The sequence below is a fragment of the Pleurodeles waltl genome, chromosome 2_2 (assembly GCF_031143425.1).
Source record: "Pleurodeles waltl isolate 20211129_DDA chromosome 2_2, aPleWal1.hap1.20221129, whole genome shotgun sequence".
Lineage (NCBI taxonomy): Eukaryota > Metazoa > Chordata > Amphibia > Caudata > Salamandridae > Pleurodeles > Pleurodeles waltl.
The window spans coordinates 943,466,294-943,492,128 of record NC_090439.1 but is presented as its reverse complement, the minus strand read 5'-3'; the positions used below and the strand labels follow the sequence as shown (position 1 = coordinate 943,492,128).

At 45.6% G+C, this 25,835-nt stretch overlaps 1 protein-coding gene across 1 annotated transcript in view; it reads left to right on the top strand.

Moving 5' to 3' along the window:
• The window catches only part of CSMD3 (CUB and Sushi multiple domains 3), a 2,682,374-nt gene that overhangs the window by 2,410,378 nt on the left and 246,161 nt on the right, over window positions 1–25,835 (top strand). Inside the window, exon 55 of the mRNA XM_069220640.1 lies at window positions 5,081–5,266. Coding sequence (XP_069076741.1) covers window positions 5,081–5,266 — 186 coding nt within the window. The remainder of the gene's footprint in view (window positions 1–5,080; window positions 5,267–25,835) is intronic.

Below are 25,835 nucleotides of genomic sequence, written 5' to 3'. Positions count from 1 at the left end.
TAAAAAGATATTAATGTTCGATTTAAAATAAAAAAATCAAATTCTTGCTTTAAAAAAAGTTAATATTTATTTTATTCATAAAAAAGCATAAGGGAAATGAGTCAAGTTTGACTTGAACCCCCAAACCTTCACACTGAGCTATGTTTTTTTTTTGCTTATTTTTTGTTAGTCCTATATGGGCTAGCTGGGATCATGAGGGAGCCCTCAAGGTTTCCCCTCCAGTCCAATTTATTTATATGAAAAAAAAAGAAAAAAGAATAAAAAACCCTTACTGGCTACGTGACACTGCAGGGGAAGCCTTAAGTATTCCCTGGCAGTGCCATAGCTTCAGCAAGCACGGAGCTGCTTTGACAGTAGCTCCGTGCTCGCTGAAGTACTGAATCTCTGTCTCCTGCAAACAGAGATGAAAGCTTCGGATTTTGACAGCAGGACCTGTCTTACATGTCCGGCTCTCAAAACCCAATGTGTTTGCTGTGGCTCAGCTGCAGCTTCATAGCTATAGCCAAGCCACTGCAAACAGCTATATCCCGGGTGTGGGCACCCCGGTACATAGCAGGAGCCAGCCCTGGGGGGTGGTCGTCCCCCAGGGCCTTCAGTGGCTCCAAGAGGGGGGCCACATGGTCCCCCTCCAACTTGGACATAGCCACAGGGGGTGGTGGTCTCCCTTTCTTATTTTAAATATTTGCCCCAGGGGATTGTGGTTCCTGGAGCAGCAGGGGGGCTGCAGCCCTCCACTCCACAAATAAATTGCATTTTGCTCCAGGGGTGGTGGTCCCTGGGAAGTGGTGGGGCCACAGGCCCTCTGCTTATTATTACCTAAACACAGCGGGGAAGTGGTTATCCCTGGGGCAGCGGAAGGAGCAGAACAGCCACCTTACACATTAGATAGCCCTAGGGAGGTGGCAATCCCCAGGGCAGCGGGGGCATGCGGTTCCCCGCATAAGCCCCAGGGAGGTGGTGGCCAAGAGGCCCCCTCGCTTTTAATATACAAAAGCCCCTGGGACTTGGCCCACTCAGGGGCATTATAGTAATGAAGCAGTGGATTATTGGATCCACTTAGCGCCCTCTGTAAAATAAAAAAAAATGCTTTTTAGCCCTGGGGAGTCCCTTGGGGACCCCACCACTAGAGCTAAGGGGTCAGGGTGTTCATACTCTGCCACCTTTTCTTTATTTTTTACATGTTTTGTTACTCAGCTTCAGCCAAGTCCCAAGATGGTTGACAACACTTCAACAACTTCTGTTGTTGAAGTGTTATTAGCTAATCAGATCTCTGCAAGAGATCGGGAGGGGCCGCAAATTCTTCGCTTACCTAGATATACAAATTCAGATTTTCTTAAATTACTCTAAAACTACTGAACAAAATTACACTAAAACAAGTAAACACTCATTCTGGACCAGGACCTACCCTCCTACCAATCTTAGTGTAATACCATCCAGTAGCTTTTGCGCTATTGCTGTTCAGAATCCCTATTGAGAAATGAATGGGGAAAACTTGTTTTGGACCCCCATTTTCTCAGTCTCCCTTGACGGATCACCCTGTAACTTTCCAGGCAGCAGCTGACGGGACTGGCAAAATCTTTTGGAAAGTTTTGTGAAGATTCGTCAAGTGGCGTCAAAGATATAGGCAAGTAAAAAAAGCGCATTTTATATAGAAACTTGGTCCTAACTATATTTTTGGCAATTTGCGCTACATTTTGATTGAGGAGTTCGAACAACAACTCTGCTGGCCCCACCAGCGGAGCAGAGCTCACCATGTCTGCACTGCATCCGAGTTATGGGCCGCACAGCTCAAGCATAGACAGTCTGTGCTTACACTGTGTGGCCCATAACTGGGCTGCAGTGCGCACTCTGCCCAACTTTGGCGATAGAGCTGCTCGCCAGCTCTGCATCCAGGCCTCCCACCGGCAGCAGCCAGGGAGCAAGGGGCAGGGGGAGGCAGAGAGCCAGGCCGCTGGCAATGAGGACCCCTGGGAAGACCCAGGTAAGTCCTTATTTTTTGTACTGTGCACACAGGTGCACAAGAGGACTGAAACAGCAGCTTTTGCTGCCTACCGCTCTGGCCTGGCAATTCAGGCCTCTTGTGCACCTGCCTGTCCCATGTGCAGTGCACAAGAGACCTGAAAAAGGCAGCTGCCCTGGCCTGAATGGACCCAATCTCTAAAGCAGGGCCAACCCTGTTTGATGCTTCCAAGATCAGGCGCATTCACACCTGTGGGCACTCTGCTGCTCTCAGAACTCTGTGGAATTCCACTGAGTTGTAAACCAACTCCACGGAATTCCACAGAGGAGAACTCTGTGAGCTCCGCCCACCCCTAGTATGTGTGTGTATATATATATATATATTCACCCAACAGTTCCCGACACACCGAGGCTCTTCACATGGCGGTCTGACCATGGATTCGGGAAATCCACGAATAATATAAAATTATTTCCTTACAATAAAAAGAAAAAAGTCAGGACACTTCCAGCCAGTTTCAGAAAGTTTTACTGTCACACAGAAAGTTCCTCCCAACGCGTTTCAGCCCTGGCCTTTTTCACGGAACAAGGCTACGGCTGAGCACATATTTGTCTGTTTGCAGGTGTTTTTTCACAATAATAGCATTGAACATATAATATGCCACCTTTTGCTGATTCTACTGGGGCTGTCAACTTGTTTCAGCTGTAACTAAAGCTTTTCTCTAGACAAAGAGTGCCCATGGTTTCACAAACCATCTTACAAGAGAATAGCAGACTTTATTAAATCAGTACTTTCACATTTTGTCATGTTTTATAATCCAAACATATATTATATAAAATACCACATAACATAATTAACAGTATGAGATAAAGTATTTAAAGAAATTAAGTAATTGATAAAGACCCACATGAACATGGAAGAAAGACTGGATAAAAAACATAAACCCATACAAGCCACACCATAATATCATGTAGGTTTTGCCTTGAATTTCCATGTACCAACAATGTTTAAACAGTGCTACATAGTACAATGACAGCTGCATTAGCAAAGTAGCACATTTCTGAAAATGAAAAATATAGAAGATTTGAGTAATTATAGCAAGCTATATTCAGTATTAGGTGTTAGAATCAAATCCTTCCAAACTGTTATTATCTCACTATTTTTTCTCCATAATTTGTAACTCCATATGTTCTAAAGTAATAACAGTATGTGAACCCACTGGAGTAGCACTTTTCATTATGATATTGGAAATGTTCTGTCGCCCACTGGGGTTAAACTGATACATGAAACTCAAGTTATTTTTATGCCTGCTTAACAGAATCAAAATAAATGAGGTCAAATAACTCATATTGTTTCAGCATGTATTAATAGGAGGGAGTGGGAGAGAGCTCTTACATAACAGGGAACACTGTATTGTAATCCAATATTGCCATTGAGGGTTTTAGTGATATAAGCCATGAGCCTAAAGGGCAAGTGGTTTGTAAATGTCACCAGAACCCAGAGATAACACTATAGAAGATATTACACATTCATTGAAGCCTTTCAGAGTTGAGGTTTTCACTGTACTTGACTGGTAAAATTACAGAAACTTGAGTACAGCAAAAATGTTTTAATGTGTATTAAAATGTGTTTAGAACTGTATAACTATGTCCAGAATTCATTTAAATATAACGCCACAGATGAGAAAATTGTTAGTTCTGACTTTTATACCGAATGAGAGTCATATGCTACTCAGCTTGGTAGAGCTATTTATGACTGCATAAACAAGGGGCTGTATCGTCACAGGCTCCACTGCCTCAGCACAGAGCTGAGTTCCTCTGTTTATGAGCTTCTTTGTTAGACAGTCTAGCACCATGAGCATGGTTTGCGTCTTTCTGTTTCTAAGCTGTGCTGACTAAAATAATGCAATAACCCTGAGAAATATTGTGTTAAATGATTTATCTTATCACATTGCATGCACCTAAAAACAGGAATAATGTTTGGCTCATTGCCAGCAGAGCCCATTATGATACAGCCAGTGTGGTTCGCAACCCTGAATAAGGGCATGGGATAACCTTTGCTGCAGGTGGTTCTTGTTCACACAGCACTTGGTCTAAGGATTGGGATAGTGCATGCAAGAGCTTCTAGAGAAAATCATCAAATAATTGTACTTGTTCTGGCAGAAACACCTAGTTATAGAGGTATTGCCAATATTGCTGGTTTTGCGCACTCTTGTTAATAGCAGTTGGTCTTTATAGGTCAGCCAAGGTGGATATTTTGAGTGAGAAAGAACATCTCTCTAAATCTGGCAATTGAGGACATTTTATAACTTCCCTAGTAGAGATTTTGGGGGTTATTCTAACTTTGGAGGAGGTGTTAATCCGTCCCAAAAGTGACGGAAAAGTGACGGATTTACCACCAGCCGTATTACGAGTCCATTATATCCTATGGAACTCGTAATACGGCTGGTGGTATATCCGTCACTTTACCGTCACTTTTGGGACGGATTAACACTCCTCCAAAGTTAGAATAACCCCCTTTATTTGTTCTGTTCGATACTTTTATTTTTGGGCTGGTAGCTGTTATTTTATTGCAGCATTAATATTTGTATCTTCCTAGTTGCAAAATATGAAAGTAGCACCTCTATGCAAATTAGAACAGATCTAAAAAGCTAGCAGCACCCTGGAATATTATATTATCTGGCCTTTGGTGAACTAATTGTGATTATTTGTAGCAATTTTTAAAAAGAGCTAATCTCCCTCCCTCCCGGAACATTATCCTTTTGCAAGCCATGGACATACACTCTCTATAAATGCCCTTCCCTGGATTACCCCTTAATGAGACCTTCATCTGACAATAGACAGTGACATAACATATACCTAAATTGCACTTTATCAACCTGTGTCTGGTGGCCCCAATTCAGGACCTGCCAAGGTTCCCTCCCTTTTCTCAGTTTTTCATGTTGTATTTCTGTGTATAAGATGTACTATGTCTCAGCCTGCTTTATCAGGCATAAAATGTACTGCAAATACATTGTATAAAGCCCCTAGATTGTCCTTTATCTTTCTTATGTACCTTTGAAAAAATCACAATAAACAGCATTTATGCAAAAAAAGATAAATTTTTCTTTCTTTTTTGGCACAGTGGTCAACTGCACTGATCCAGGGATTCCTGAGAATTCAATTCGAGAAAGCAAAATAGAACATGGAAACTTCACTTATGGAACTGTGGTCTTCTATGACTGCAATCCAGGATATTACCTCTTTGGATCTTCTGTGTTAGTATGTCAGCCTAATAGTCACTGGGACAAACCACTACCGGAATGCATTAGTAAGTTTATATTTTATATTTTGAAAAAAATATTTTTCCAATTTTTTTTCAGATTGATTATCAATGTTAGGTGTACTGCTTAAATGGACTGTGTAAAAATCCGTAGTTGTTTTGCTGCATGGTTCTAAGAAAATTAATATTTAAGAGTAAAGACTAGGGACCACATTACCTAAATAGTCTATGTTTTAAAACAGTTTATTCTTTATCTGTGACTGTGGTAAAGTTAAAAGAATAGCATAGTAAAGTAACATTACAAGATATTAAAATATTGGAGTATGGAGGTAGTACATAATGGAAGGCAGTATGTGCTATATTATATGACTTTCCAAAACTCCATTAAATTGTGATATATTGCTAACTTGTGGTACATCGATGCTCTCAATACCTCAAGCACAGATAATCACAGACAACACAGGCATGTTGTGTCTAATACTCATATCTATTTGTATATGTAAAATAAGCTTATACATTCAAATGCCTAAATTTATGCATGCAAGCATTTGACCAATAGTGACGTTGCATTATTAAATTGGTTTATTCAGGCATAATAGTACCCCAATCTGGTATAATAGCATGCCCCACAGTAGTTTAGTATTTTGATAGAGAACATTTGCTACACAGGGGTGGGAGTGAGTGATCCAGAGTTGGGATGTTCTAAAAAGTTTGCCAAAACCCACAAACCTTAGTGTTTTGGATATGGCTCGTAGCTCTGGTAATATCAGAAATAAATATTTTTCTTTGGTGGGAACAGGCAGAGAACACCCCAAAAAGTGGAAAGCCACAGGGAAATTATCCTCCTCAGGTAGGATAAGGAGCAGAATGGAACTGTATACCTGGATATGCATTTTTGCAAGAGCACATACCTTATGCATAATTCTATATTGTTGGTCCTGGCCCACTCTGCAGTGTCACCTCCACAGTTTTTGCCATCTCTTCTGCTATTTTGTTGAATTTGTTTCTGTTGGCTCCAGGACTCTGCACACTTTACTAACTCTGAACAGTGCTAAAGTGCTTGTGTTCTCCTTCAAACATGGTAAAATTGGCTCAAACCCAATTGGCACATTTAATTTATTTATACATCCATAGTAATTATGGTAGTACCAGTACACAGGCCTGTAAATTAAATTATAGAAGTGGACCTACAGCACTTATTGTGTCACCCACTTAAGTAGCCCTTACAAACCTGTCTTAGGCCATCCACTACAGCTAGTGTGTGCAGTTTTAAAGTGCCATTTGGACCTAACAAAATAAACCTTTTACCAGGTCTAAAACTCCTTTTTATCACTTATAAGTAACCCCCCAGTTAGGCCCTAAACAGCCTATAGGTCTGAGTGTGTTGTATGTGAAAAGTTGGACATATAGGTTTTAGGTTTACATGTCCTGGTAGTGAAAAAAGAAACAGATTCGTATTTCACCACTGTGAGGCCCACCTCTTCCAAAGAATAACACTGGGTTACTTTATTACATTTAATAAGTGACAACTTTTGTGTGGGAACGCGTGTGAATGTCATGTTTGGTGCTTGAGGAATTGTAACTTAAGACCCTTTTTAATGCTAAAATCAAATTTTAAGTCACAATTCTGAAAAACGCCACTTGTCGAAAGTTGGCATTTTCTTGTCCCAACCATTTTATCCCTTCAGTCTGTATCATGGGACACATGAATAGGTGTAGCTGGCCTTTGTGTATTCCACCCAGACAGTGTCACAATGGAGGGTCTGGATATTGGCAGGATGGGCCATCCTGAATTAATACGAAGGGAAGATCAGTCACCAACCACAATTGCACTTCAATGGCACTGGCCCTGGATACTCACAAGGGACTTCACAATAGCCTATTGTACATACTGACAGACTGGGACCAGGACACAGAGTCAGAACATTTCTGACATCTCTGTGTTAGGGTGGGGGGGGTCTAAAACCTTCCAAGGGGACATCAGGTGTTAAAATGGGTCTCTCAGACGTACTCTTCAGTACACTCCTGGATCTGTGGATATTAAAGAAGAAGGACACCCTGCTGCTTGAAGTCTGCCCAACTGCTGGGAAGGAAGACTGGACCTGCAGCATTTAACCAAGGCTGAATTGACTCCAAGGGTCAGCTTCTGTCATGTTACCAGCTACACAAACATAACAAGCTCCAGGGGCCTCTCTGTAATTACCCAGCTGGTCTACCTCAACTGGACTTGCTAATGGATCTGCCTGAGCTCTGCTGGCCTCAGCTGGAGTGAGTTTCTGATCTCCAAGAGGTGCCTCACAGGTCCTGAACCCTTGGTGTGGCATCAGTTGAGTACCTTCTTGAACACAAGGAGAAATCCTGAAGTTTTGGGCTCTTCATGACCACAAATGGACCAGTTCACACCAAAATGTTGCCCCCCATGAGGACTGCCAATGTGGTACTATGGTGAACCTCACTATTTGCACTTCAGCAACTGCCAGTGATGACCAGCAACTTGAGATCTGTGCTTTGTGCTACACCACTGACAACCTGCAGCTATAACCAACTCAAATCTCTATCAGTGACCATCTGCAACACCCAAAAGTATCTTCATGTTACAGGAATGACTGTCCTTGCTGCCCAGCCTGCTCTTCTCATTACAGCGATGACCATCCACAATACTCTCTGGGCTCCTTGTAGCCTTCGCCAGTGCAAACAGTACTCTTTGTGATGGACTTGAGTGGGCAACTTTTTCAGCAGTACTAACCTGGTCCCTGTATCCGGACTGTGCTCCATCACAGTTGACCTGAACTTGTGACCTTTATCCAGTGTTGCATGGCCAGATAGCGGCAACTAGGGCTTTGCTCTTTTAGGTGATATACTTACCTGAAACCTTTAAAATTGCATGCCTCTGGTTCTACTGATTGGATTTTTGTTGTTTTGGAATGAAAACATTTAATACATTTTATTCTACTTTCTAAATCGGTGTAGGATTTTTCTTGTTTTATATTTTTACTATTACTGTTTGAGTGCTGCATAAGTACTTTACACTTTGTCTCCAAGTTAAGTCTGACTATTGTTGTTCCAATCTACCAGAGGTTAATTTAGTGACTTTTTGTGGCTCACCCTGAAAAGGATTGTGACTGTTACTTAAGTAGGGTTTTACCCCCGTCAACCAACAACACAATTTCTCAGATATATACAGAAAACCTAATGAACTAGGAATTCATGAAACACTCTTCCCACCCCCCTGCACCAGCCCAAAGACCTCCTTACCTTCAGGAAACTTCTCAAGACCTGGCTGTTCGAGCTGTAGCAGCACCTCCCCCATTTTCCCCCTCCCCTCCTTAGCGCCTTGAGACCCTCAAGGGTGAGTGGTGCGTTCTATAGATTCCTGATTGATTGATTGATTCAGGTAGTATTTCTAGAAAACTGTGATAGATGGTAATTTCCAGCAGCATTCCTGAAAAAGTTTGTGAAATCTTAAAATTCACAAATATTCACACAGTTAACTAATAAGCCTGCAGAACAGTTTGAGATTCACTGAAGAGGGAACCTTTAGAAATCAATTTTGACCCATCAAAAAGCTAGCAGTAAAAATTGTACACCTAAATATCAGAATCCCAGTACTTCAAATGCTTAAAATAACCTCAATGAAATGAGTTTTCACTAATGCACAATGACTTTTAAATTGAAGAATAATGTTAATACTAATAATAATAAATTTTATTTCTAAATTTTGCCCAAAATGTTGCAGATGTATGAGCCGATAAATAAATCCATTTTCAAACATAAGTTGAACTTAGCTGTACAAATTGGCCAATGTACCATCAGTATGAGCACAAGTTTGGTCTTCAAAAAAGTATGACTTTTTACTTATGAGTATGGTGAAGTTGTACTTTTAATATATTACATTATGTGGAAGAAAGGGGATAGTTTAGGTAAGGGAACCCATGAAAACGTATAATGGGCATTCTTAAATGTTTGGAAGACACTTTCTTAAGTGAGATACTGTTGGACATTTATTCCTGTCAATAGGCATTCATAAATGTTTGTAAGACAGTTTCCCAAGCGATATACTGTTGGAGATTTATTCCTGTCAATGGCAGGTATGAATGTCTACAAATGCTTAGCGAAAACTGCTAAAGTTTGTGGGAGTCCTAGGAAGTGGACTTCTCAATGGGCAAAATATTATTTCTGTGAGACAATGTCTCCTTTTGAATGGTCACCCTCTTTTTTTGTGAATAACTCTGCTGACGTTTCAAATCTGCAAACTGGGGCGCTTCTGTCCATTCCTCACTGGATGTACTCCAAAGTCTGCAAAAATTGGCTAACCTCCATTTGGCACATTTAACTTTCCAGTAAAACCATTGGTGCAGGACATGTCTCAGTGGCATAGAAGTTAAATGTCACCTCTTGTATTTTGGCCATCAACTAAGCTGACCAGTAAAACATGTCATCAGGCTTTCATGTCTAAACTGACTGTTGCAGCTTTTACACCTATAGCAGACCCGTTGAATGAGCTTCCTTATTCAAGGAGGGATCCTGATTTAAAGTGTTAGTCCATTGATAGGTATGCACTGTAGTCCACAAGGTAGGGTGTCTAGTATTTTAAAATGGAACATGCAATATTTTTTAGTTGGCATATTCTTACATTGACTAGTCCCCAAGTGATATTTTCACTTTAGGGGATTTTAGCTGTTTCTTTGAGAAGAACAAAAGTACAATTAAAACAATGTTTATATAAATTTGTAGAGCCCATTCAGCCACTGATATAATATTTATTAACAGTCCAGATAAATTGTGAAGTTCTTCATAAATCTACTTGTAAACTGCATCTTATAAAGTTATGCTTTTGCTGGGTAATGCTTCATTGCAATACATAGCATTAGCCTCCCTACAGCTGCCCTCCCTGTCACCGCGTTTCACTTGATGAGGTATGAAAACTGGTCCCAAAGCATTAATTGGCTTGGTATTTTTGGCAATAAAACCTAGGTGTGAGGTATGTGCCTCATCCTCTCCCAGGGATGGCAGTTGGTTGGGGTGGGGGCAGTTGGGAGCTACATTGGAAGGGGCCAGGTTGAAGCCCACCCATTCACAGTTAAGTGTAAACAGATACCTGGGGAAGCAGGGTCTTTTGATCGTAGGGCACATTGCAACCATCTTGGCCCCATCCCTTGTGGGTAGATGAGCATGAGCTGGTCCCAGAACTATTTTGGTGTGGCTCAGGAGGAAGGGTCTAGCCACTTTCCTTCACACACACACCTGGGTGGACCACCAGGTTTCCCCAGGGGCAGAAAAGTTCTTCCATATTGGATTTCAATAGGCATGATTTACCTTGGGATAGTTTACATTTAGACAAGCAGTATGTGCTGCAAATGTGGATAGAGGTGCCCCAGGGAACTTCTTGCCCATTGGTTAGGGATTATGAAAAAAGGCCCTCCCACATGCTGACAAATGAATTGTGCAAAAGTTGCACTTCACCCTCAGCTTCTCAGGACACATCTGGACCTATGGAAGAACAGAAGAGGAAGACACGTGCTGTTTGTGAGCAGAGCACTAACCTGAAGGGCTGGACCTGCTCCTACTTTAAACCAAAAGTGAGCAGTGGGCTGCTGTCAGGAATGCACCAGTTTTCCCAAAGAAGAGCCAAGCTCTTGATTCAGGTGATAGTACACCAGTGTACCTGCAAGGACATTTTGAGAGGTGGGATGGTAAAACAATCTCCCTGTCAGTCTAGAACAGGGTTAGATAGTTATAGGGGTAAGGGAAGAAGAGAGAGCAGCACACCCCACCAATGACAAACCATCACAAGAGAATCCATCTGTATACCCAGAGTGTCTTAGTAGTAATGATTGTTCCTAAAGTTGAGACAGAAGGCCCTGTAAGAACAAGTGGTACAATGGATATGTAACAACAAGCCCCCAAGGCACCTGCAAAACCACGGAGGCTCAGAAGCATCCAGGTGATAGGCAAGGTAGCTGTACTGATGAACACCAGTCGACAAAGGATCAGGGAGCACAGGTGCTTAGAAAGAAAAGACATAAGACCAAAAAGTACTGTGGGAAACATGAACCGGTGAAGGAAACTAAGTAATAAATATGGAGGGAATACAATAAGGTGACAAACTAATTGAAAGTGGGAGCCATAAAGCAATCAGAAAGTTTTATCTTGCTAATCATAGCAATTTTATAGAAACCAAGAGGTCTTGTTTTCCCACTACTAGCCCTGATGTGGAAATGTCAGTTTTTGATCCAGTCCTCCACAGACTCTAAACCTTTCCTTTGTTTTGTGAATCTTTCTGACAGAAACAAACAACCTTGCACTTATTTCTCATTCTCTGTATGTCCTTTGATGAAATCCTCTTAGCTGTTAGGGTGAGCTGGCTGACCTTTTCTGTGACTGCAAGGACATCTAAATGCTGCAGAATGCATATCCTGGAGCAGCATGTTGACCAATGCAAATTATATCCTGCCTATTCTTAGTCTTGTTGCCGAAGGCCCTGGGACCCTTAGAAATGAGGTACCTCTCGAAAAGGAAGAAAAGTTAGAATGTAGAAAATTTATGACAGATGACTGGAACTAACCACTCAAGGCTAACCAATGAAGGAGCAGTCTTGAGAGGCAAGAAGTCAGGCTTGTCCAACTTTTTATGCCACTCAAAAGAAGGTTTCAGTGGACTCTTGTGGTTAATGAGTAATTGTCTCTGTTGTAGCTTCTAGGCTTGTTCCACCTTGGAAGCCAGACACATTTTTAACAATATACAAGATGATACTCAACTATTCAGCATGTCAGTATTTACAGAATTAAGAGTAACAGATATAATCAAAAGTTAAAAATATTTAAATATACCTATATTGGAATGGAAAGCATTATATTTTCACAAGAGATGTCTGGTTCCTTAGAGAGTGTGACCTTTAATATTCAGTCAAAAAAGTAGCTAATTATTGAATAAACACTGAAGGAGGAAACATTTGCATGAATACCCAAATATAGGTATAAACAGTCTTTCTTAAAAGGTAAACCAGAGTTCTATTACTAATTACATAACTCCAGCTAGATTCAACAACACTGATGTTTCAATGGTTCAAGAATTTCATTAACTCTATTAACCTTATGTTTAATATTTTAGGTAATTTTCTAATGTCCAAGTACTTTTAATTAAAGATATAGCCCTACGTTTTCACACCATCAAACACTACTTGATACACATGGTTGCTAGGCTTCAGTTCTATCTTGACACTTGCACATTGTACTTAATTATTATCAAACATAAAGAGGTAAAATACTATACTATCCTGATAAATCAAAAGTAAATGTCTGTTTAAAACCACAATTCCAACATGATTAAATTAAACTATTTTGCAATTTGAGCCATGTTTACATTTTATGAATAAGATTGGTAGTCTAAGCAGAAATAAAATAGGCTATAACACCCTACAGTTCTCATCATGTTCACTGTCAGGTATTTGAGATTTAAAATATGAGTCATATCTACTAACTTACATTAATCGATGAAACAGGCTTTAATTATACAGTTGGAATAGTGTGTAAACACATTGTAAACCAACCCTGTGCTGATGTAATCTAGAAAGGGCTAAGTATCAACACAAACATCGATTTACATTCTTTAGTAGGATATATGTCACCACCAGCAAACCTTACTTGTGTTTGTGATATCCCCATAGCATTAGGCCTGTCTGTATGTGCTATTTCTTTAGTGTGAACCAAGCTAAAAAGTAGTGAAGTGCTGTACATAGGCACAGACATTCATGAAATCAATGAGTGATAGGAGAAGTAGCAGGTTTGTGGAGAGTTAATGCATTGTGATGAAAGAGCATTTTTAAGTCTTTCCTCAATTGCAGCAGGTTTGGGATGGTTAACAAATGCATTTTTCAGTAAAACTGTTTACTCCTTTTTTTTTTTTTTTTTTTTTTGCTTGAATCTTTTTATTATTATTATTTTTTCCATTCAACATTTTCCGGTGTAATAACGGTTTGGAACTCACCACATAGACACATATTTTGGATGCAAAATTTGAAAACATTTGCAGAAAGTAGCAGAGAACTGTGTGTAACGTACATGGACTGTATTAACGGGTATCAACAAAGCATTATTGGGGTTGATATATATAGCAAATACAGATAAGTCAACATTAGGCTGGAGTTCAGCATTCCCTGCCTGGCGAATATTTTCCCACAAATCACTTGCCCTCACGGGGTAGCCACTCAATAGAATGTGCACGCAAATAGTTACTTATAAACGTGTGGATACAGCATTGACAGTAGTCAGAACAGTGTAACTCGCAAAATAGTTAACAAACTTGGAGTCCAGTTTTAACGTCCCCCAACCCAAAGTTTAGTGAGGTCCCCCACCGCTTTTGCTTAATTATCACTCCACCTATACCCAACGTTCATTGCTGATATAGTCTACTTGTAGCTTGGCCCAACCATTAGTGACCTTTAGGCGGACACATCACCAGGGGCTCTTTTATTAGCCCTAGTGCAGGAGTTGCCTATTCCAGTGTTAAATCTGTGATGTGAGCAACTGCATCTCCAGCGCCTGTATCATGTTCCAGTTCATGCAGTAAGTTCAGCATCGTATCCCAGCTAGCAGAGAGGGGATATTTAAGCATGCCCATAGTGTCCTCACACCTCAATGCCACTCCCTCAGCTTCCGCCGTCACCAGGAAAGAGTTGTTCCACGCTCTCATAGGTAGAGGCTCGGTGGCTTTCCACCTCCTAATGACTAAGTGCTTGGCCATTAGAAGTCTAAGGTCTAAAAATCTCATGGAGGCTTTAAGTTTCTTGTCTCACGGGAATAGACCCAGAAGACAGGATTCCCAAGAAGATAATAGTGGGCGTGACCCGCATGTTGATAATCACAATGTTACTCAACCCCAGTAAATGTGTAAACAGGGACAAGACCGCAACATGTGCAGGATGTCTGCTCCTATCAGTTTACAGCGGGGGCAAGCAGCACCCACACAGCAGAAGTATTTGTTGATGCGAGCTGGCGTTAGGTAAGCTCTGTGAATACTATAGAACTGGATAAGGCAGAATCTGGAGTTGCTGGGTGTTAGAAATGGGGTTTCTGGTTTGCTAGGGTATGCACCTCAGCCAGGCAGAACTTACCCACTCTAGTCAGGGCAAGGGAGTTACACGTCCAAGATAACCCCTGCTCACCCCCTTGGTAGCTTGGCACGAGCAGTCAGGCTTAACCCGGAGGCAATGCGTAAAGCGTTTGCACAACACACACATACATGTGACGCAATATCCCCACCACAAAGGAAACACAACACCAGATTATATGAAAATACACTGTATTGTACACAACGTAATTATTAGACCAACATCACATAACAGTACTATCCTGCTACCTTAGCAGTTGTCAGAACACGTTACACATTAGTTACGCTGCAAACTAGCAGTAGTCACACATAACACACAGGTTACTCAGTATTCTGCAGCATAAGCAGTAGTCAGGAAACACGTTATCACATTAGCACACTTGTCATAAGAATATCATAAAACGCCCATAGTAGGAACATTAGAAAACCTATGGCAAGTTAAGCAAACATATTAGCAAGTCATGCCCATAAAAGGAACATGTGCACACATATGTAAACACATCATAGGACAGGCAGGCAATATAACATAATTACAAAGTCTGTAAAAAGAACTTTAAATCAACGTTACATTAGTCCGTTTTAAAGTACCTGAAAAATGATGAAAAGGCACCTCCAGTGCCTAAAACGAATAATGGGGCCCCCGGCGCTCTTCTGCGCAAAACGGGGGCCTCCCTGATCTCCTGGGGTTAGGGGAGGGCGGCAGGCACCTCCTCTATGACAAAAATGGGCCCCTCTGGGGTCCGTAAACACTGGGGCCCCCCCTAGGCCTCCACCGGCCCTCTCGAGGGGGGCCCAGGCCAGAGAAATCTCTTGCGGGGGAGGGGGGGGTGCCACGCACCCCCTCCGGGTTGCAAAACGGGCCCCTCCAGGGGCCCGCTAATTCCTGGGGTCTCCCTGGGCCTCCATGGCCCGTCCTAGAAGGGAGACCCCTTCCCAATTGCTTCGGGCCCACGAGGGGGCCCACCAGAGTGCCTGCGGCACGGGCGAGCCTCCGATGAGGCTGCTGCCCCGCCCGCACGCACAGTGAGAGCCCTCCGGGGCTGGAGCAGGTGAGGGAGAGGCGTCCTCCTCTCCCTCCTGCTTGAAAACAACGCCGGCACCAGGTCGGGCCGGCCGGTGCCCCGGGGGCGCTCCTTGGAGCGATCCCTACCCCGGGGGCACCGCTAGGAGCCGGCTTGCTCCTCGGCACTTCGAAAGGGGTTTCCTTGCTCCCCAGGGCACGGAGCTGAGCGCGATCCTCACGCTGAACAGAAATTACATCCCCGGTCTGCGGCGGTGATTTTCGTCAAGAAGCGCTTTTCACAGCGCTTAGAGAAATTATGCAGCCTGGGCTGCGGCGGTGATTTTCTTTTAACAGAGATGCCGACCAGGAAGCACAAGGGCATACTTTAAAGCCCGGGCTGCGGCAGTGATTTCCTTTAAGAAAAGAAAAGCGCTTTCAAAGCGCTATGGCACATCAACAGCCCAGCAATTTGAAGAAATGCCTGGATCCTGGATACAGCGTTCAGCGCCAAGGTTTAAAAAGAGCGTTGCAGGGGTCAGGGGCCACAGCACCCTGCCCCTGGGAACAACCAAACAAGAAAGAGCACAGGGCTGGTGGGCCCAGCTACAGGCCAGCACAAGGGGTGCAGATGGTGGCAGTTCCTCTTAGTGACCAGGCAGGTCATAGGTCAGCACAGCAGCAGCAGTCCATGGCGGTTTCCTGGTGAGTCCATTCATCAGCGTTCTGTGTCCAGTTTCAAGTTCCAAGAATGTTCAAATTGTGGGGAAAATTCCCCTGTACTTATAGTCAGTTCTTACAGTGTTTTACAGTGGTAGGGAGAGGAGGTTCCAGCCAGTTACAACTGGTTCTGGGAGTGCCCCCTCTCTCCTTTCAGCACAGGCTCCAAACATCAGTGGGGGGTTAACGACCCTATTGTGTGAGGCCAGGGCACAGCCTTTACAAATGTAGGTGTGCCCCGCCTCTCCCTTCTCTCAGCCCAGGAAGACTATTCAGTATGTAGATGCACCTCAGTGACACCTCCACCCTCCCTGTGTACAGGCTGTCTGAAAAGTATGCACAAAGCCCCAACTGTCACTCTGCCCAGACGTGGATTGGAGTCAAGCTGCAAAACACCAGAATCATAAGCACAGATAAATGCGCACTTTCTAGAAGTGGCATTTCTGTGATAGTAATAAAAAATACACCCACACCAGTAAGCAGTATTTATTATCACCATCACAACCATACCAAACACGCCTACGCTAGCCCTCATAAATCAGACAATACCCCTACACATAAGGCAGGGCATTTCTAATGCAATCCTATGAGAAGGCAGCACTCACAGCAGTGAGACACCAAGTTAGGCTGTTTGTCACTACCAGGACAGGCCATGCAATATGGCACATGTCCTGCCTTTCTACATACATGGCACCCTGCCCACAGGGCGTACTTTAGGGGTGACTTACATGTAGTAAAAGGGGAGTCCTGGGCCTGGCAAGTAAATTTAGATGCCAGGTCCCTGTGGCAGAAAACTGCGCACACAGGCCCTGCGCTAGCAGGCCTGAGACAGGTTTGAAAGTCTACTTCAGTGGGTGGCGCAAGCAGCGCTGCAGGCCCACTAGTAGTGTTTAATTTACAGGCCCTGGGTATAGAGATACCACTGTACAAGGGACTTATAGGTAAATTAAATATGCCAATCAGGTATAAGCCAATCATACCAACTTTAGATGGGAGAGCACCTGCACTTTAACACTGGTCAGCAGTGATAAAGTGCTCAGAGTCCTAGAGCCAACAGCGAAAGGTCAGAAAAACCAGGAGGAAGGAGGCAAAAAGACTAGGGATGACCATGCGTATGGCCAAAAGTCCAACACAACCCCCTACCAGCCAAAAGCCAGGGGAGAACAATCAATACCTTGATGGACTTCCCTGATTGGGGCGATAGAACAAGGACCCAGGCCCACAACAGCAGGGGCATGTTCCAGTTCTACGCCTTCCTGACTCCACTGGGATCTCTCTGTCAATGCGTCCCAGGCAGCCTAGACTAACCCACGGGGATTCTCTAGCTGCCAATGGCCAGAACCGGGCCCCAGGCCATCTAGGAGCCTCTGATCTCTGAAACCATAATGAGTGGGGGGCGGTAGCCCCAGGTGCAAAGCAACCTGTCTCCACTCCATTTTTGATCAGTTCAGGGGCTCTACCCTGCCACTGATCCACCAACCTAGGGTCCGCACCCATAGGTTCTACAGGGGCTAGAGGCGAGGCTCTCCTCCCTCTACCCCTCCTTCTAGGATCCCGCCCTCCTCTCCTAGGAGGGGTATCACCAGAATCCACACTTGCCAGGGTGCTGGGTACAGCAGCCCTGCACAACTTTCTCGCCAGCCCAGGATCACTACCTGGCGACTGACCACCCAACCTAGGGACGACACCCTTGGGTTGCACCGGGGTCCGGGGCGGGCTTCCCTCTCCCTGAACCCCACTTCCAGAGTCCTGCGTCCCCCCACCTCGGGAGAAGCCACCAGAAGTTTCACACAGGGGGGTGAGCACACTAACCGCCCCCCCAATCAGGTCAGAGTTTACCCCCTGAACCTGATCATCCAACCCAGAGTCACCACCCTGCGGTTGAATCATTGCCTGGCGCACCAGGACTTCCTGGGGGGCACACCTACCCCCCATCAGGGAAACACTTTCCCCAAGGGCCACACAAGAGTCTGGCTGGCGCAGGTCTCCTGACCTCTGCCCATCGGACAGAGTCTGGATTCCCCCCAGCCCAGAAATGGTCTCACCAAGGTCATTCCCGGGGGGCTCTGCACTCAGAGCTGACCCCTGACCCTCCAGGTTCTCCACTGGGGCCCGCAGCCCCCTCTCAACCCTATGTCTGGATTTCCGCCTCCTCCGCTGTAGAGCGAGACTACCAGACACCAGGACCGGCGGAACGCTATCACCAGCCACCCGCCTAAATCCTAATGACAAAATGGGATCCTTCTGAACAGCTGGCCCTACGGCACAGGTTAGGCTCACCTCCTGGCGTTCACTCATGGAACCTTCAGGGGCCTGGGACGGTATCTTGGGCACCTTGGGCCTCAGCCCAGCCCCATTCCCTCTCCTCAGAGACGGGACATGGGGTCCCTCACCCATCCCAGTCCACTGGGACCTACCTGGGACACTCCATTCCTTTCCCACCACACCTTGTTGGGAAACACCTAGACCACTCTCATTAGGAACACCCCCTAATGTCACACCAGACCCTCTGGTACGCAACCAGAAGTCTGCCTCCTTTGCAAGCTCCCTGGAGTCAGAGAGCTCACACACTGACAAGTGTTGGCGTAACTCTGAAAAACAACAACGAAACAGGTGCTCTCTGAGAATCAGATTAAACAGCCCTTCAAAATTGTTTACTGTGCTACCCTTCACCCATCCATCTAGTGCAATGCAGCAATCCTCCACAAACTCCTCCCAAGACTGGTGGGACAGTTTCTTACCACCCCTAAACCTTTTTCTGTATTCCTCAGGGGAAAAACCATACTTCACAATCAGTGCGTTCTTCACAGCGGAGTACCCCTCCCTGTCACTCTCTTCTAGAGTCAGTAGGGCATCCCTCCCCTCCTCAGGAATAAAACTCCCTAGGCCAGTTCCCCAATCCTTCTCAGGGATCCTGCGCTCTACCAGAGCCCTCTCATATTCCTTTAACCACTGACGTATGTCACCCCCCTCTTGGAACCTAGGTACCAGATCTATGGGTATGTGAGGAACATCTTTGCTACAGCACTGTACATTGCTGCCACCACTGGACTCCACCTGCAGCGCTGGTGAGTCCAGAACCTTCAGACTGCGCTCTAGAGCGAGTCTTTCTCTGGCAAAGGCCCTCTCTGCCTCTGCCATTCTCTCCTGTACTAAGGCCTTCTCTACCTCAGCCCTTCTCTCCTCAACAGCTAGGCGCGCTAACTGCAACTTCAGGTCCCTCTCTTCCCGCCTATCTCTTAGCTCATCAGGCGTCAAGGAATGAGAGGTAGCCCTGCTTCTTACACTGGACCCAGCAAGGGACTCCCTATCACTGGGGCCTTCCCTGTCAACTGGCGTCCCCAACCGGTCATTCTCACCCTCCTGATCAGTCTCTCTACCACTCTCTAGGGATGAGGTCTGGGAGCCCTCCCATTGGGAACCCTCGCTACACTCAGGATCCTCTGGGTACCCCCTAAGCACACTCCCTCCCTGGGTAAATGTCACAAACCTTTCAAAGAAATTCAGAGATCTCCTGAGGTCCCCTTCTACAGGCAGCCCTCTCTCTCTACAGAACCCCTCTAATTCCTCCTGCGTGTAAAACGGCAGGTCCTCTAAATCAAAGGTAAGCCCCATCTTGAAAAGGTACAAATAACTCAACTGTGACAACCACAATACCCAAGCGTGAGAACTGAAAACAGGAAAAATGACCAAAGAGAGAAAGTTAAGAGAAGCCAAACATGTGATGGTCTAAACGCAATCCTTGTAGTGAAATAATGAGTCACAATGGTATTGTGCAAGCGCAAGTCCTATCCTCACCGCTGACTTCCAATGTTAGAAATGGGGTTTCTGGTTGGCTAGGGTATGCACCTCAGCCAGGCAGAACTTACCCACTCTAGTCAGGGCAAGGGAGTTACACGTCCAAGATAACCCCTGCTCACCCCCTTGGTAGCTTGGCACGAGCAGTCAGGCTTAACCCGGAGGCAATGCGTAAAGCGTTTGCACAACACACACATACATGTGACGCAATATCCCCACCACAAAGGAAACACAACACCAGATTATATGAAAATACACTGTATTGTACACAACGTAATTATTAGACCAACATCACATAACAGTACTATCCTGCTACCTTAGCAGTTGTCAGAACACGTTACACATTAGTTACGCTGCAAACTAGCAGTAGTCACACATAACACACAGGTTACTCAGTATTCTGCAGCATAAGCAGTAGTCAGGAAACACGTTATCACATTAGCACACTTGTCATAAGAATATCATAAAACGCCCATAGTAGGAACATTAGAAAACCTATGGCAAGTTAAGCAAACATATTAGCAAGTCATGCCCATAAAAGGAACATGTGCACACATATGTAAACACATCATAGGACAGGCAGGCAATATAACATAATTACAAAGTCTGTAAAAAGAACTTTAAATCAACGTTACATTAGTCCGTTTTAAAGTACCTGAAAAATGATGAAAAGGCACCTCCAGTGCCTAAAACGAATAATGGGGCCCCCGGCGCTCTTCTGCGCAAAACGGGGGCCTCCCTGATCTCCTGGGGTTAGGGGAGGGCGGCAGGCACCTCCTCTATGACAAAAATGGGCCCCTCTGGGGTCCGTAAACACTGGGGCCCCCCCTAGGCCTCCACCGGCCCTCTCGAGGGGGGCCCAGGCCAGAGAAATCTCTTGCGGGGGAGGGGGGGTGCCACGCACCCCCTCCGGGTTGCAAAACGGGCCCCTCCAGGGGCCCGCTAATTCCTGGGGTCTCCCTGGGCCTCCATGGCCCGTCCTAGAAGGGAGACCCCTTCCCAATTGCTTCGGGCCCACGAGGGGGCCCACCAGAGTGCCTGCGGCACGGGCGAGCCTCCGATGAGGCTGCTGCCCCGCCCGCACGCACAGGGAGAGCCCTCCGGGGCTGGAGCAGGTGAGGGAGAGGCGTCCTCCTCTCCCTCCTGCTTGAAAACAACGCCGGCACCAGGTCGGGCCGGCCGGTGCCCCGGGGGCGCTCCTTGGAGCGATCCCTACCCCGGGGGCACCGCTAGGAGCCGGCTTGCTCCTCAGCACTTCGAAAGGGGTTTCCTTGCTCCCCAGGGCACGGAGCTGAGCGCGATCCTCGCGCTGAACAGAAATTACATCCCCGGTCTGCGGCGGTGATTTTCGTCAAGAAGCGCTTTTCACAGCGCTTAGAGAAATTATGCAGCCTGGGCTGCGGCGGTGATTTTCTTTTAACAGAGATGCCGACCAGGAAGCACAAGGGCATAATTTAAAGCCCGGGCTGCGGCAGTGATTTCCTTTAAGAAAAGAAAAGCGCTTTCAAAGCGCTATGGCACATCAACAGCCCAGCAATTTGAAGAAATGCCTGGATCCTGGATACAGCGTTCAGCGCCAAGGTTTAAAAAGAGCGTTGCAGGGGTCAGGGGCCACAGCACCCTGCCCCTGGGAACAACCAAACAAGAAAGAGCACAGGGCTGGTGGGCCCAGCTACAGGCCAGCACAAGGGGTGCAGATGGTGGCAGTTCCTCTTAGTGACCAGGCAGGTCACAGGTCAGCACAGCAGCAGCAGTCCATGGCGGTTTCCTGGTGAGTCCATTCATCAGCGTTCTGTGTCCAGTTTCAAGTTCCAAGAATGTTCAAATTGTGGGGAAAATTCCCCTGTACTTATAGTCAGTTCTTACAGTGTTTTACAGTGGTAGGGAGAGGAGGTTCCAGCCAGTTACAACTGGTTCTGGGAGTGCCCCCTCTCTCCTTTCAGCACAGGCTCCAAACATCAGTGGGGGGTTAACGACCCTATTGTGTGAGGCCAGGGCACAGCCTTTACAAATGTAGGTGTGCCCCGCCTCTCCCTTCTCTCAGCCCAGGAAGACTATTCAGTATGTAGATGCACCTCAGTGACACCTCCACCCTCCCTGTGTACAGACTGTCTGAAAAGTATGCACAAAGCCCCAACTGTCACTCTGCCCAGACGTGGATTGGAGTCAAGCTGCAAAACACCAGAATCATAAGCACAGATAAATGCGCACTTTCTAGAAGTGGCATTTCTGTGATAGTAATAAAAAATACACCCACACCAGTAAGCAGTATTTATTATCACCATCACAACCATACCAAACACGCCTACGCTAGCCCTCATAAATCAGACAATACCCCTACACATAAGGCAGGGCATTTCTAATGCAATCCTATGAGAAGGCAGCACTCACAGCAGTGAGACACCAAGTTAGGCTGTTTGTCACTACCAGGACAGGCCATGCAATATGGCACATGTCCTGCCTTTCTACATACATGGCACCCTGCCCACAGGGCGTACTTTAGGGGTGACTTACATGTAGTAAAAGGGGAGTCCTGGGCCTGGCAAGTAAATTTAGATGCCAGGTCCCTGTGGCAGAAAACTGCGCACACAGGCCCTGCGCTAGCAGGCCTGAGACAGGTTTGAAAGTCTACTTCAGTGGGTGGCGCAAGCAGCGCTGCAGGCCCACTAGTAGTGTTTAATTTACAGGCCCTGGGTATAGAGATACCACTGTACAAGGGACTTATAGGTAAATTAAATATGCCAATCAGGTATAAGCCAATCATACCAACTTTAGATGGGAGAGCACCTGCACTTTAACACTGGTCAGCAGTGATAAAGTGCTCAGAGTCCTAGAGCCAACAGCGAAAGGTCAGAAAAACCAGGAGGAAGGAGGCAAAAAGACTAGGGATGACCATGCGTATGGCCAAAAGTCCAACACTGGGGATAGTAGTACGGCTAGATAATGCCACTTCCCATGCATTATCAGTAAAGGGTTCGGTCAAATCGTCCTCCCAGCTGGTGCGCAGCGCGGTGTGGACGTATACTGTGTGCGTTCTGAGTGCGTCAGCTAACCATCATATCAAGTGCCTACCCTGTCCCATAACTTGTAGGTATTGAACTAATAAATGTATTGGGGGTTCGGTTGACATATCCCCCCACCCGTACGACAAAGTCACCACCAATGAGTTGTACAGCAGAAACTGTCCAGCCGGTAGACCCGTCTCTGCTGTCAGTATGTTAAATGGTGTGAGGCATCTTTCGATACAGAGGTTGCCCAGCATGTGTAAATCGGCAGTGTGCCAAGGCTCCAGCTCAGTGGATGTGAGTCATGAACCGTGCTCTGTGCCCAGCCATGACATTGCTGGGACATGGGGAATAATTGTGCTTGTAAGTCTCAGACATCTGCGGTAGCAGAGATGTGCCACATTTAATAAAAACTCTACAGGTTTTTTCGTGCTCATGAGGGGGTGAAAGAGGTTCAGGATTTGTTTGTGGAAGTGTCCAGGGTGGTGAACTGGTTGCTGTGTCAGATAGTTGAAGGCCAGATAGCCATTGTGCCACCCACTGAAGCTGTGAGGCCAGGTAATACTGTTCTATATTGGGTACCGAGAGGCCACCATGGGTCAAAGGAGAGTAGAGCTTCTTCAACACCACTCTGCATCGGCCTTTGTTCCAGATAAACTCCCTTATTCTGGGTTCCAATTCTCTAATTCTCTAAAAAAAACTGGTTGGAATGTAGTATGGTAAATTGGAGTAGAAGTATAGCAGACTGTCGCGTTGGCTCTCATTATTCTAAATTAGACTACTGGATTTCTACGTGGCAGAGTCGTTCTTGGTGTGGGGGACCAAGTCTGACCCACTAAGAAGGACCCCTGTCACCTTCAATCCGGTTTTGCTCCGGCTAACTAGCAGTGCCTCATCTCTCCCAAAGGGAAGGGATGATTCGGCAGCCGAGCGCATGACATCTTAGAACTTTCTCAGGGAAGTCGTGGTCACTCAGGTCCCAACCAGCTCTCTCATTTACAAGTATGATCTCTTATACAAATGACAGAAACAGTTTAAGTTTTATAGATTGATTAAATAAAACGACTGCATTCTAGATAATAAGGCGTGAGCCGCAATAACCAGAACCATACAACACAGTAGGATTAAAATAGTAACCAAGAGAGTGAAACATAGGAATAACGCTATCATAGTGTTAACAAACTATGTTCTCTCTAATTTTGTTATATTTTGAGCACAGCATGTTAAGCTCTAAGCTTGCCTTTCAGATTCCCTGGGAAGACATCAACCCTCTTACCTGAGCAAAGGCCTGTGTCTGGGTCAGCATCTGGTCGGAATCTCCCTCTTACTTGTATTAGGACTAGGAGGTGTTTTTATAACTAACATGTCGATGTGCTAACAAAATGTCCTACGCAAGAATGTGTATCGTCTACAACCCAAAGACTAAACTCCTACCATGTCTAACGGCAATATAACAGACTGTATCCTTGACTGAAGCACAGAGTGAGCAAGAATGTATTATTTGAGAACTCCAGTGCCGAAGTAGGCTAAACAGTATGATATAAGAAAATAAAACAAGACCGTGGAACTAGCTATTGAAAAATAACAGTACGAGGCTGAATAAAATGCAGCTAGAGCAAAGTGCACAGAGGCCCGATGCTTTAAGCAAACGCACAAAAGCTACATAAAAATGGCTACACTACAAGACGAGGGAGTACTACCATCTTCAGGAGGGTGATCTTCCTGTTACTGAGAGTGGCAGCATTTGCCAAAAGTGCATCTAGGAATGGATAGACGATACTGTCCCTCTGATGTTTCCGTCATGCAGGTCCTCCTCTTTGTGGAATATGTGCAAACCCAGATATCGGAACGTCCTGGGTTGCCACGGAACCCGAACTTCGGAGAGTTGCAGGTTCGGGTCTGGTAGGTCAGGGTCGAAGGGGAAGAGGCATGATTTTGCCCAGTTAACACGTAATCTAGATAATGTAGCAAATTGCTGTAGAATGTCCGCAATTTCAATAGGGACATTATTAATGTCTTCGTGGTACAAGAGAAGATCGTCTGCATATAAAGATATAACATGTGGGCCGTCGCCTAGTGGGATGCTCCATGCCTCTCCCCTCCTGCGAAGTTCCACAGCCAAGAGATCCATTGCCAGAGAAAACAGCAGCGGAGAAAGGGGGCAGCCCTGCCGAGTACCCCTTGCTACTTCAAGTAGCTCAGAGATGATCATGCCAACCTTGACCCTAAATTGGGGCTGGGTATACAACAGTCTCACCATACGCAGGAAATGAGGACCGAAACCAAATCACTGCAGGGACTCGAACAGGTAGGACCAAGAGTCAAAGGCTTTCTCCAGATCGAGCACCAGACAGCCTACACAAGGCCAATTCTGCGTTGGATATCTCATGATTCAAAATATGCGTCTAATGTTGTGGGAGGTGTCGTGAGCCGTGCGGGTGCACCAGCTGGGGGACCAGAGGCATCAGTCGCAACGCCAAGGCCTTGGCCAGGATTTTGTAGTCAGTATTGAGCATCGCTAGTGGTCTATTGGAGCCTAATTCCGATGGGTCCTTGCCAGGTTTAGGGAGCGGCACCAACAGTGCTTCTCGTTGCGATGCAGACAGGGATGCTGCTTGTAAGGCCTCCTCATAGAGACGGAGAAGGCGGCGTGCTAGTACTGCGGAAAAAGATTTATAAAAGTCAGATGGAAGGCCATCAATACCTGGGGTCTTGCCTGCGGCCAAAGCTCGTATGCTTTCCTGCACCTCAAATAGCATCAGGGGTGACTCCAATTCTCCCCTCTGGTCGTACGTTAGCCGAGGCAAAACGGTCAAAGAGTAAAACCCATTGTAGCCCGTCAAGTCTGTTGTCACAGAGGAGCGATAGAGTGCTTCATAGTATCGCGTGAAGTTGGAGTGTATTTCCCGGTGGGTGTGAAGCATACTCCCTGTTACTGAGTGGAGTTCCATAATAGGACCCCGGTCTTGTTCTTGACAGATTAGCC